The following is a 13,175-nucleotide window of genomic DNA, read 5'->3' on the forward strand; positions in this document are numbered from 1 at the left end:
TAATGGAATGCTTTCCAGTAAAGAGGAGTGTCCAGAAAGTGCACCCACACATTTGATCAGTCCAGTATGTCCTTTTACTCCGTTTGCCTGCCACCACCGGAATATTACATTTATTCATTTATCAGATACTTTTTTTTCAAAGCGACTAACATCTCATAGAAAATACAAGGTGTTCATTACATGAGCAGGAAGAGACACTTAAATGCAGACATGTGATTCTTAAGTGCAGTTAGTATGTCTCTTTCCACCATGAACCAATGTTCGTCACACAAGTAGCTGCATAAAACTTTATTCGAATAGCGACACTTCCTAATAACTTTCCTAGTATTTTTTTGTGATATATATAAACATTTACGTTACTTTAGAGGAGTAGCTGTGTAAAGGGTTATCCGGACATGATCTCAAAGTTATAGAGCATGAACATTTATACCTTACATGAACTTAAGAGATGATGGGAGAAGTGAGTCTGGACGAGGTGAGTTTAAGACCCTTTTTAAATGTGGACAGGGATTCAGCAGTTCTGAGTGAAAGGGGGAGGTCGTTTCACCACGATGGGGGCCAAAACCGCGAACCTTCGTGCTTTACCTTTCATGAGTGTGACTACCAAGCGGGCAGATGCGGAGCAGAGTAGCGGTCGGATTGGGATGTAGCAAATATTAGCTATAGAATCACTGTTCATTGAAAATTTCATGCATGTCTCCAAGCGGTGAAATGTACAAGGGTCTCGGAGCTGCTAATTGTGCAATTCCATGAACGCCCCCTGCTAGTGTGCCTGATTTGGACTGTGAGAGATGCTGTGGAATAAGCGCTGGGGAGGAAGCGCACGACTTGCACAAGATGATGGAAAACGAAGGTCGCCGCAGCTCATGCAGTCATAACAAGGCTTTTGTCCTTCAGCAGTGGGAATGTGGACCTTAAAGAAAGAGCATCGCTGCGTGACGGTCACGGTCATTTCGATGGGTGTCAGTGGATTGCTCATTGCTTGGGACATTTTTATTTCCTTCTTTCCTCTCAAAGTCATTGTATTCAAGTTATGTTTATTTATGGATTGTCATCCCAACTAGACAAAATATTTCCTGATAGTGGGTGGAGAACAGTTATAGCAGCACAAATTAAAACTGCACCAAATTGAGCATATCCATATAAAAATTTATAATTATATAGTCCCTGCGGGTGGCACAGCAGGCAGTACCAGTGCCTCAAAGATTTACATTTTCTCATTCAGCTGATGCTTTTCTCAGAAGCAACTAACAACATTAATGCACCAACAGTTGTTTACCCCTTTCTACAGCAGGGTAACTTTACCAGAGCAATTTAGGAGAAGTACCTCATGCAAGGGGACTACAGCCAGAGACAAGACTTGAACCAATGACCTCTGGGCCTATAGGCTGCAGCACTAACCATTTTGCTACCTGCTATTCCCACCTAGGGTATGGGTTCTAAGGAAGCTCAGTATGTGTGGCATTTGCACGTCGTCTTTATGTTTATGTACTGCTGTTTCATAGTGCCAGGGTGGTGTGAGAGAATGTGGGTTTGATCCCTGCTTAGCCTGTGTGGGTTTGCTCTGTGTGCTCTGGTTTCCTCCCACAGTCCAAAGATATACTGTTCAGGTTCACCCATAGTCTGTGTGTGAGTGACAGAAAGAGTGTGTTTTGCTGGTGTATGGATGAGTGACCTATTGTAAGTAGTATATCTAGCAGTGTAAGTCACTGTGGTGAATAAGGTGTGTGGGCTGATAACACTACACAGAGTTTGTTGGAAGTCGCTTTGGAGAAAAGTGTCTGCTGAATAAATAAATGTAAATGCTACTGGGATAGACTCTGGACCAGTGTGACTCTCCAGTCAAGTGATCACTCATAAGGAGATGATCCAAAATAACTAAGAATAATGATGGAGAGTTAAAAATACTGTAATAATTGGATTACAGTGGTAAAATAAATAGACAGGGAAGAAGTGGTTATTGATGATGGATGGATAATCACTGTTCAGTTAGACACCCAGTACCCACTTGTACTGGTCTCATTGTACTACTTTTTGATCAACAGCACATTATTGTAACCACCTTTGTGTGTTTCCATCCTCTCTTCAACACTTTGAGCAGTATAAGTGCTTCTTATTTGCACTGCATACTCATAAACTCACAAACCCATGATCTTAATGCAAATACGTGAGCTGGGCTTGTAGGTTTTTGCTCATCGGTATCTCGTACCATGCGGAGAGGGGAAATAGGCAACTGCCGAACCACAGAGTTGAAATGACAACGGTCTCCAAGGTGAAGAGCTCCGCACCACGACGATCGACACGTTTCACCTCTTCGCTGCTGTGCGCAATCTTCGGTGTGACCCATGCCTGTCGCCTGCAGCTCATTACCATAATAGCAACTGTCATCCCTTCGTCAGGAAGCTGCTGGGGTCACGGGGCTGTGTGTGTTGGAGTGAGTATGGAAGGGGAACCATTGTTTGTTGTAAACACAGTGAAAGCTGGGTAAAAACCACCATAAATACAAAATCGTTCTGATTGCTGATGTGCACTAGCTCTTTAGTTCACGAACACAATTGGCAGCGGAAGTCTGTTTGTAACTCGAGTTGCGCGTAACTCCGTGCGAACGGTTGCCCAATTCTTCCCATAAACACACGGACCACCGATAACCTTCTTACTGATCATCAATACTCAACAACACCAGATATGAGCTGTAATCACCGGAAGTAAGTTGAACTAACAGAGTGCCTTACGCTGTTCGGGTGCACTTTACTGCCATCTACTGGCTTGGAGTATTAACAAAAACTCATGCTTGCTCCCCTGGAGACAGATATTTTACATTTACCTGACACTTTACTCCAAAACAACATACAATGTTATTCTACTTACAACTGTTCACCCATTCAGGCAGATGGGTAATTTTACTACAACAACTCAAGGTAAACATGTTGCCCAAGGGTATAATAGCTGGAAGTGAGATTCAAACCTGCAACCTTCGTATCCAAAGGCAGCAGCACTAACCACTACACTACTGGCTGCCCTAGAGCTTACAGTTATTACAGTTACAAGCTTGCAATTGTTTACCCATTTATACAGCTGGGTGGTTTTACTGGAGCAATTCAGGGTAAGTACTTTGCTCAAGGGTACTACAACTGGAGGTGGGGAGGAAACCTGCAACCTTTGGAACCAAAGGCAATAACACTACCAGCTGTCCCCCTTTCTATTTTAGGAAATATGTTTGCAAAGAAAAAAAGGAAAATGTTTGTATTTCTGAACATTCGGAACTTGGCTGTTCCATTGAACAAGAAGCTGGTGTAGAAGAAGCATTCTTGTCGAGGGGTACTTGCTATGTCACAACAGGAAAGTGGAAAGATTCCGGCGTTTGTGGAACTTTATTGCACATTGCATGACAATTTGTGCAAAATGGATGTTAATACGTGAAAGACCCCATTTGTGGAGGTCAAGTGTGACAAACTTCTGCAAACAAGACTTGGTACCATCTCAGCACAGGTCGTTTGCACAAAGGCGGTAAAAGCAATGTCCCCGTCGGTCACAATTCCACATGTCAAGTCAGCTGTTAAGGGAGGAACTTTGGAGCAGTCAGTGAATGAAATGGCAGTCAAATTTTTTTCCACCGTGTAGCCGCCTCAACAAAGAGATCCAGCATACATGTCGAGGAGAGCCAGGACTCCCTACAGAGAGCTCCTGCACGCCGTTAATGACCCTCTAACTGAGCCGCAGGGACGGCTGCTTGTATTTGACCGAAATGCTGAGCAGGCATACGCCGCGTACGCTGAAGCTCTCTGCTATGATATTTCCTGAGAGATCTGTCTGTTTTGGAACAGGCCATTTGCCTGAGTGTATGTTGGACAGAGGTAGAAGAAAGCAGCCTCATCTGCCTACTCCGCATATTTTTGTTCTACCAGTTACGCTACAGAAGCTCACTTTCAAGAGCAGATGAAAACAGGTGGAGTCGGAGAATCTCTTTGAGCAACGGCACACCTTGCCGTGCTCTCGCTTGGTACTCGGGAACTCGAATCTCAAAGAAAGGGTCGGGCAACCTGGGGAAACATCTGAGCCTGCTGTGGAGAGAGACCTCATGAACTCACTGAAATTGTGAAGAAGACACTTGTGTTGACACAGTAGATGGCTTTAAGGGCCACACAGTCTTTGCCATGAGAACATGTTATAGAAGAGACATCACATGTCAGCACATTCTCTCTTGAAATGGTTTCATTCCCATCTTACATATTCCCACCAGTGAGTCAGAGGTGGGCTGTAGCTGCATATCACTATCATGCTGCTAAGCCCAAACTCAATCCCTTGGGAGCCACACACATACCGGTTGAAACCGCTTGTCCCAAGCAGGGTCGTGGTGAGCCAGAGCCTAACCCAGCAGTAGGCTGGAGGGGGAGGGCACACACCCAGGCGGGCTGCCAGTCCATTGCAAGGCACCCCAAGCAGGACTCAAACCCCAGACCCACCAGAGAGCAGGACCCAGCCAAACCCGCTGCGCTACCATGCCCCCCTCTTGTTTGCTAAGGGACGCTTTGTTAAGTTTTATACGTGACTACCTTTATTATTACGAGTCTTAGGAATCCCACATATATATTCTTTATGTTAATGTTTCGTGCAAAAAGCACCTAGAACAAACTTGTTGATGCGATGAAACAGTGAGACACAGCTGCACATGTTTTTTAAACCCATATAATCGACCACATACATAATCGTGCGAAGGAATGGTAGCGTGACATGCATAAACATTGCGCTTTGTCCTTTCCGAATCCTGAATTTGTGTCAATAAGGACTTCCCCTCTTTGTTTGGGTTCTTGCAGGACGCAGAAGGGGCAGCCTTGTGGATGGACCCAGAGCAGGCCAGATGGAAACGGAAAAGGCCAGCCATGAAATGGGAGACACTCTACTGTTAGCTCAGTTTGGCTCCGTTCGTCAGACGGAAAACCTGGTTGTCAAACTGCAGAATGGAAGCCAGTTACCGGAGGTGTCATCCTATCAAATCAATGGGGATGGGGACTGGAACCACTTCAAACCCAATGCTGAGATTAACCAAACGAAGAAGCTTTGTGAACACAGTCCCAGTCCTGCTGGCATTCAGGACCCGTCTGATCAACACCCACGCATGACCAATGGAGACCTGAAGCATGTGCTCAGTGAATCGGCGTCACACGGGCTTCAACCACCCAAAAAGCCCAGGGTTGATTCTGGAATGAATGGTGAAGATGACCAGGTTGTAGAGAAAGCAGAACTGGCCACATGGGACAAGAAACAGGCCGCAGACTTAGGAAGTGATGTGGACTGTTTTCCGGAACTCGTCAGATCGACAGATTTCAAGCATGACGTTCTGGCGGTGGAGCAGAAGCCAGAGAAGAAAAGCTGCTGCTTCCCTAATGGGGACATTTTCTCACTTGCAAGGAACAAACAGGTGCCAATTTCTAATGGTGCTACAATGACTTCCTCCAACATGGAGGACACACCTGGTGACCTTCTAGAGAAAACGCTTTCTCAGTATTACCCGGATCACGTGTCCATCGCTCCACAGAGTTGTAGAGCTCATGAGAACACCATTGGGAGAACACTGGCAAAGGACACCCATAAGCAGGCAATCCAGACATCGCTGCTTACCTCAGGTTTGCCTGGTTTATCCCAGGTGGCTGCTTCTGGAGAGCAGAGCAGGAAATCCTTGGAGGGACACGGAGACAATGTTTATAGCGCAGGAGCTGCTGTAAATGGCTATTCTAGTCAATCTGACGAAGAAAACCAGCAGAAGCAGCAGCAGCAGCAAAAGCCTTACCCTCGCTTGGACGTCCCAGTGTCAGAGGAACCGCAAGTTCTGGTTCCAGAGGAACAAAACCCAGCGGCAAAGCCTGGAGATGGCTTGCTGGGTGAAAATGGTGCTGAGTCCTTCCCCACCCACGCAGGAGAACAGGGTGTAAAGCAGACATTCAGTGATGGCTCCTCTGCTCCAGCAGCGGAAGCCAGACACATGGATGGAACAGAGGTGGTTGACCGATCCAGCCCATCAGGCAGCAGCCCAGCTGGATTGGTAATAGAAGCAGAGGATTCGCAGTCTGTCCCTGAGCTCCGGGGTCCCCAGCAAAGTCTAGTGCGGGGGCAGTATGGAGCACAAGAGTCAGAAATACCATCAGCAGCTGAGAGCAGCAATCAGCAAGGCCCCACTGGGCTAATAACTGGGCCCCCTCCTTTAAAGTCAACTGATGCAACTCTTCACTCCCCTGGAGGGCCAATACCGGAGTCTCATCCATCAGGAACTCAAACACAGGGCTCTGGAACAGAAAACGGTGTGCATTTTAACAGGGAAGCAGAGAATGTGTCACGGAGAGCAGAGACCTATCCCGGGATGAACTGGATTGATCTGAGCTCCTCCATACCCCCGTGGCAGCGTGAGGGTTTCCGCTCGCACTCACGGCAGGAGCAGGGGAGCTTGGCGCAGAGCCAGAGGCAAGTACCAGGCATCAGCCCCATGCTGAGGTCTCCTCAACTGTGCTCTGGTCTGTCTGGCTCTCAGCAGCAGGCTGAGCAGGTGCCAGGGGGCTACAGCGCTAAGCTGGCACAGGATCAAGCAGAGAACAAAGCTACAGGAGAATGGCAGGGCATGAATGGAGACTCCCCCTCCAGCCAGCAAACACAGTCGACAGTGGAGGGCAGTAAAATGTTTATGCCCCACTCCTGCAGCCTCTCCCAAGAGCAGCTAGAGAATCCCTATCACTCCCAAATGCAGGAAAAGCACTTAGTCAAGCACATCCAGAATCTTGAGGGCATCTCGTGCTCAGGGTTCATACGTCAGCAGCCACCACATCGCCCTCATGCCGAGTTTCACCCAACACTCGAGGCTCAAGACCCCCAACAAACAGCTCCATCTCAGCCGCAGGATCCGGGTCAAATGCACTTGGAAAATAACCTCATGGAAAGGCTCAAACTAGAAGAGCACAGGAGATTGGAAGAACAGATAAAAACTGAGAAAAAATGTCATAATGAGGCAAGTCAACAGCAGCGTCCTGGATTTACCCAATGCGACAGTCATACTTCTCAATCTTCTGATTCCTTGCCACACAAAGGACAGCCTCAGTCAAAGGAGACTGTACCCTTTGGCTTCGGCAAAAGAGATGGAGCCCCAGTGCAGGAGGTGATACAGCAGATACAATACCCACGCCAACCTCTGGTTCACCAACAGCAGCAAGGCTTAGAATCTTTTCAACAGCTGCAGCAGCCACCTCCACTACAACCGCAACCACAGCCTCAGTTACCACATGGTGCTTTAAACCAACAGGTGCCGCAGAACACAACCTGCCAAGTACAACCCAAGTTGGAACTGCAGGAGTCCTGCGTGCAGTTCCAACAAGGGGAAACACAGACCAACTCTCATGGAGACCTCCAGAGGCATGCAATCCTGAGGATGCAGCTGTTACAGAGACAGGAGAAACAAGGGCTTCATCCAAGCTTCAGCAACAGTCAGTCCCTGCTTCGGGCAATCAAAAGTGAGAGCTGTCCAAGGTTTGAAGCTCCCAAAATGCAGCCCTCGCAAGGACCAGAGACATCAGCCATGCAAGTGCGAATGAAGCAAGAGCCAACGCAGGTTCCGTGTGGTGAGGGGCAAAGGAGCAACATCACCGCAATCATGGAGCATCAACTAAGGCAGTACCAGCCCTCCACGTTGTTTGAAAGGAAGCCTCTGGTCATGAAATCCCCTGGTAAGATCAAATTTGAGACGTCGGGGGCTGTGACCGTTCTCTCAGCTAATGCAGACCTGAGTATGGAAGACAGCAGAGCTGAAGCTCTGAAGAGGTCTGCTGACGGAACACCGACGAAGAAGGTGAAGCTCAACCTCAACAGCTTCCTTGAGTCACCTATCAAATTACTTGACACTCCCATCAAGAACCTAGTGGACACACCTGTGAAAACCCAATATGAAATACCATCATGTCATTGCATTGGTAAGACCAACAGGATAAGAAATGAGCTGCTGAACATAGCCTGCAGTTTTGAGTTTCATGTTTCTTGTGCAACAAACAGTAGTTTCAAATCTGAGTCAATATCTTATTTATTCACGTCAAATGCTTGTGAAGGTTGAAAGCATAGGTGAGTTTTGAACCATCCGAGGGTCTGTTTGCATGGTGAACGTCACACCAAAACAGGACTATATTATGTGTTTTGACCAGAACAACTCAGCGAAAAAGACGAGGGTCCCTATTACACGCACCTCGGAGCTGCTCCCAACGTAGCCGGCATCCGAGAGATCATGGAGAAAAGGTGAGGGCTTGCTCTACCACGCACCAGCTGGGTGTCTCTCATGTTCAAGTTCAGTAATCCCCAATATCACTCCTTTATTGTTCTGATAAAGGTTTGGCCAGACGGGCAGCTGCATAAGGATTGAGAAAGTGGTCTACACGGGGAAAGAGGGGAAAAGTACACTGGGGTGCCCCATCGCCAAATGGGTAAGACTTATCTGTGAAGTACTGTGTGCGTGTGTGTGTGTGTGTGTAATTAGGCTGTGGATTTCACTACTGGTGCCACAGTGAAAAATAATTTTACCTTCCTCAGTTGCGCCCACTGCTCACTGAATTAATCGCATGGTAATATTGTAAACTAGCGCAAGGCCACTGCTCTAACTGCCAGCGCCCCCTAAGGAAAAGACCGTGTCATAGTATCCAATCTTTTCAACGTTAGCTCCGCAGATGATGTTCCTTTTGGCTTGTTTCTAGATGTACATTTGTATTATTCTGAGGTGTCAGTGCGGATGTATTCATACAGGTGGTCCCTGATTTACGATGGGGTTACATTCCGCGAAACCCGTCATAAGTTGAAAATTAATTTAATACACCTAATACACACCTCTGCGTGACACACTGGGAGATGCGGATCGCTGCCGGCATAGCGAGAGAGTATCGCACCCCATATCGCCTAGCCAGGAAAAAAAATCAAAATTCGAAGCACGGTTTCCACCGATTGTCTATCGCCAGCTCACCATCGTAAGCTCGAAAAAATCGTAAGTCGAACCATCGTAAATCGGGGACCACCTATATAGTAACTTGTCTGAATAGCTAAATGTGAAACGGTTGTTTTTAGTCTTTTGGCTCGTGTTTATTTTTATATTTCCGTAAATACTGCTATATTTAATGGTCTGCTTTTGTCATGTCAGGTGATCCGCAGGTCTGGCGTGGAAGAAAAGCTCCTGGTACTCGTACGAGAGCGGGCGGGACACTCGTGTGCCACAGCTTGCCTGGTGGTGGCCATCCTCATCTGGGAGGGCATCCCCACCAGCCTGGCTGACCGGCTTTACAGCGAGCTAAGCGAGACGCTGAGGAAACACGGCGCCCACACCTACCGCAGATGTGGCCTGAACGAAGAGTAAGGACCTGACGTTCGGCCCGGTCCCTGGCGAGGCTCCTTTCATCCAACTGGCCACGTGTGCGGGGTCCAGAGCTGACCACAGAGTCACAGGACGGCTCTGTGGACTTCAGAATTCTACATTTATGAATGCATTTTTAAAGGAAATAATACTTTGGAAGCATAGTGCTTACAGGTTAGACAAAGATGATGGAGGCAGTACTTTGAAGTTCATGCTCCCTTGTCTAAATTGTCAGCATTAAAATATCACAGCTGAAGTCCTGCATCCGGAGGACAGAGAGAAGATCTATTCTTGAAAATAAACAGCTTAATGGGAGATGAAAGGGAGAGCATTAGTGTCGGCGGGACGCTGCCGCTGTCTCGGAGATGCCCTGGTGTCCAACAGTGACCCAGTCGGCTGTAAAGTCAGCAAGGTCATCATACAAATGGTCTTTTTGTGCTAGAAATGTCCCTGGTGCCTTTATTCCTCCACCACAGGTGACACCAGTGGGGTTTGGGGCAGCTGATAGTGACCCAGTTAGAGCTGCTGCCTTTGGATCTGAGAGCTGCTGCTTCAGATCTCACCTACTCCTGTAGTACCTTTGAGCAAGGTACTCATCCTAAATTGCTGCGGTTAAAAAAAAAAAAAAAAAAAACCACAACCCAGTGGTATAAAAAGGAAAACAGTTGTAAGCTGCTTTGGAGAAAAGTGCCAGTTAAATAAATGCTTTATCTTCCAAGCTCACTCTCAATAATATTCACACTAAGGCTGCTCTGTCTTGGGTACTTTGGTGGCCTATTGTGATTTGTTTCAGTAGCGCTGCTGTCTCACAGCACCTGATCAGTGCGAGAGGATGTGAGTTCAATCCTCGTTCAGTCTGCGTGGGTTTCCTCCCACTGTCTAAAGACATAGTGTCCAGGTAGACTGGTGACTCTGAGCCACCACAGTATGTGAGTGGCAGTGTGTGTGTTCCACTGATGTATGGATGAGTGACCCACTGTAAGTAGTGTATCTAGCAGTATAAGTCACCACGGTGAATAAGGTGTGTGGGTTCATAACACTACACAGAGTTCATTGGAAGGTGCTTTGGACAAAAGTGTTGGCTAAATGAAGTAATGTAAATTAAAGGCAAAGCAAGGCAGCTTCTTCAGCTTGTTTGGAGCTCTTTGTCATGTGGCAGGTATACTGTTGTACTGTAGTAAACCCATACCTCTTTAGCCACTTTATCAACGGTCCACCGGTTCCTTTCTACAGCTGAAATGGACAGTGCTTGCAGGAACGTGTGTGTAATAGTAGAGTTAGTACCAGAGTCCCACTTGTCAATTGGAGAATAGCTGTTTAAATCACTACAGCTGCTTTGCAGGGAACTAAAGAGCAGGATAATATGAGTTATAATAACTAATATGCGAAAAGGAAAATGGTGAAAAATAATAAGACAATGCAATAAAGCTGTAGATAACCTGTGGTGGAGGTAAAGGTGTGTGCTTTTCCCGTCCCGTGCAGGAGAACGTGCACATGCCAGGGCCTCGACCCAAACGTGAAAGGAGCCTCCTTCTCCTTCGGCTGTTCCTGGAGCATGTACTACAACGGCTGCAAGTTTGCAAGGAGCAAAGTGCCCAGGAAGTTCAAACTGCTGGGCGATGATGCCAAGGAGGTGAGCAGTGAGCCATCATTCTTTGCGACTGTGGTTTAAGATCTCAGGGTTTGGGCATCAAATGCCGCATCCAGCAATTATAGCTGTATGAATCCGAATCATCACATAGTTTATTTCTTAACAATATATCATGCTGGACATAGCAAGTGTTAATAAAAAGTGTATATACTGTTTTTAATAGGAAGAAAGACTAGAGCAAAACCTTCAGCATCTGGCCACGTTAATGGCTCCAACCTACAAAAAACTGGCGCCCGATGCGTATGGAAACCAGGTGAGGTTCATGAAATTTTTACAATCAACCCTTAAATGCCAAGGATTAATTGTGTAATAATAAATTAAATATTAAAAGTAATGGTGAACTGATCTATAATAATTCATAGTGTATCCTTTTAGCTGTCTGACTGCACTACAGCATCTACCTTACCGAAGATGCTCTGTAACCTGGGACATGGAGGAAGAATAAATCTGTTTTGACTGGTCTTGCGTGCTGCTTGCCTGTGGCCCCAACACATTTTACAGGAATTGATCGTTTGGCCTCGTGCTGGTTGTTGCGCTGCAGGTGGAGTACGAGGACCGCGCGCTCGACTGCCGCTTGGGACTGAAGGAAGGGCGTCCGTTCTCCGGGGTCACTGCCTGTCTGGACTTCTGCGCACACGCACACCGGGACCTCCACAACATGCCGAGTGGCAGCACAGTGGTAAGAGCACGGACCGCTGTTTGTCAATACGGACACTGTGATGTTTCACATGACGTTATCGACTCCCACAGTAATAAAGGTCCTTACGAATAGAGGCTGGTAGGATGAGGACCTACAGCTCCAAGGTTTCTTGCTTTGGTTCTACTCTCCACTCCTTCTGTAGTATCCTTGATCAAAGTACTTACATTGAATTACCCTAGTAAATAAATACCCGGCTGTAAAAAAACGTTCAAAACCGTAAGTTGCTGCTAAGCAACATATTAATAATAAATGTCTTTTGAAAGTCATTCAGCTGCATGGAGTAATAAGAATTGTAATCTTGTCCTTGATCTGTGGAACTGCATAAGTTATGTGCTTTTCTTTATATAAGTACTAAAAATAAAACACCTTTATAATTAAAAATCAAAAACGAACACAGGTTTCCATGGCTTTCAGCATTTCAGTGATCAGCAGTGGTGTGGGATATCTTTGTAAAGTGTAGCATTCTATCCAGGTGTGTACTCTCACCAGAGAAGACAATCGTGAAATTGGGAAGATACCCGAAGACGAGCAGCTCCACGTCCTGCCGCTGTACACCCTCTCCCCGACAGATGAGTTCGGCAGTGCAGAGGCACAGCAGGACAAGATGAAGTCAGGTGCCATCCAGGTGCTCAGTACATTCCGGCGCCAGGTGCGCATACTCGCTGAGCCAGCCAAGTCTTGCCGACAGAAAAAACTGGACTCCAGAAGAGTGGCCGCAAACAAAGTGTCCAATCAGGACGTGGCGAACTCAAAGACGGAAAAGGCCCTCCAAGGGAAACTGAAGCAAAGCACTCCTGAGAGCACTATCCAAAGCACACTGATGTCAGGTAAAGCAAGATTATTCAGTTCAGTTCAATTTACTTGTATATAGCACCTTACTCACTGGAGTGACACAGGGCGCCGAACGATGTTGCTGGGAATGGTGCAGTGTCACGGAGATTGTGATCCTGGGGTCTGAAGAACAGAGAGGCAAAAGAAGTTATAGTTAACAACAAAGTAAGCCAGGTGGCAGCTGAGGAGAGGAAAACAAAAACTCACGATAGCAAAGAAAGGGAGAAAAATAAGCTTCTGGGGGTCCACGTACCAGTCGCTGCATTTTCTTCCTGCACATTCTGTTGTGGTGACAGGGGACCTGTGTAAATATGTCTAATACATAAAACATATATCTATCATTAGGGACCAATAAAGTCCTGTACACTGGCGACAAATTCTCTTTGGACTCATCAGTTCATGATAGTGCAGTGATAGCCTTTGTAACTGCTTCAGAATTTCTCATGACTGAAAAATATAGGGGTTCATTTGTAGCAGAAAGCTGTCTGTGGTCAGTTAGTATTCATATTTCCCATGATGCTTTGGGCAGGGGTGGAGGGGTGACTGATAACTTTGCAAGTTCACAACACGCTAATACTGAAGTTCTCTCTGATTTGTTGTATTTAAATTAGTGATATCATTAAATGAGA

General features: G+C 46.6%; 1 protein-coding gene across 1 annotated transcript in view; it reads left to right on the forward strand.

The window, feature by feature from the left end:
- Window positions 1-13,175, forward strand: part of tet2 (tet methylcytosine dioxygenase 2) — a 36,809-nt gene that overhangs the window by 19,939 nt on the left and 3,695 nt on the right. Inside the window, exons 2-9 of the mRNA XM_018735890.2 lie at window positions 4,815-7,949; window positions 8,175-8,265; window positions 8,357-8,450; window positions 9,155-9,363; window positions 10,847-10,997; window positions 11,179-11,268; window positions 11,557-11,694; window positions 12,188-12,542. Coding sequence (XP_018591406.1) covers window positions 4,859-7,949; window positions 8,175-8,265; window positions 8,357-8,450; window positions 9,155-9,363; window positions 10,847-10,997; window positions 11,179-11,268; window positions 11,557-11,694; window positions 12,188-12,542 — 4,219 coding nt within the window. The 5' untranslated portion in view covers window positions 4,815-4,858. The remainder of the gene's footprint in view (window positions 1-4,814; window positions 7,950-8,174; window positions 8,266-8,356; window positions 8,451-9,154; window positions 9,364-10,846; window positions 10,998-11,178; window positions 11,269-11,556; window positions 11,695-12,187; window positions 12,543-13,175) is intronic.

This window comes from Scleropages formosus, chromosome 16, assembly GCF_900964775.1.
Source record: "Scleropages formosus chromosome 16, fSclFor1.1, whole genome shotgun sequence".
In the NCBI taxonomy this organism is placed as follows: domain Eukaryota; kingdom Metazoa; phylum Chordata; class Actinopteri; order Osteoglossiformes; family Osteoglossidae; genus Scleropages; species Scleropages formosus.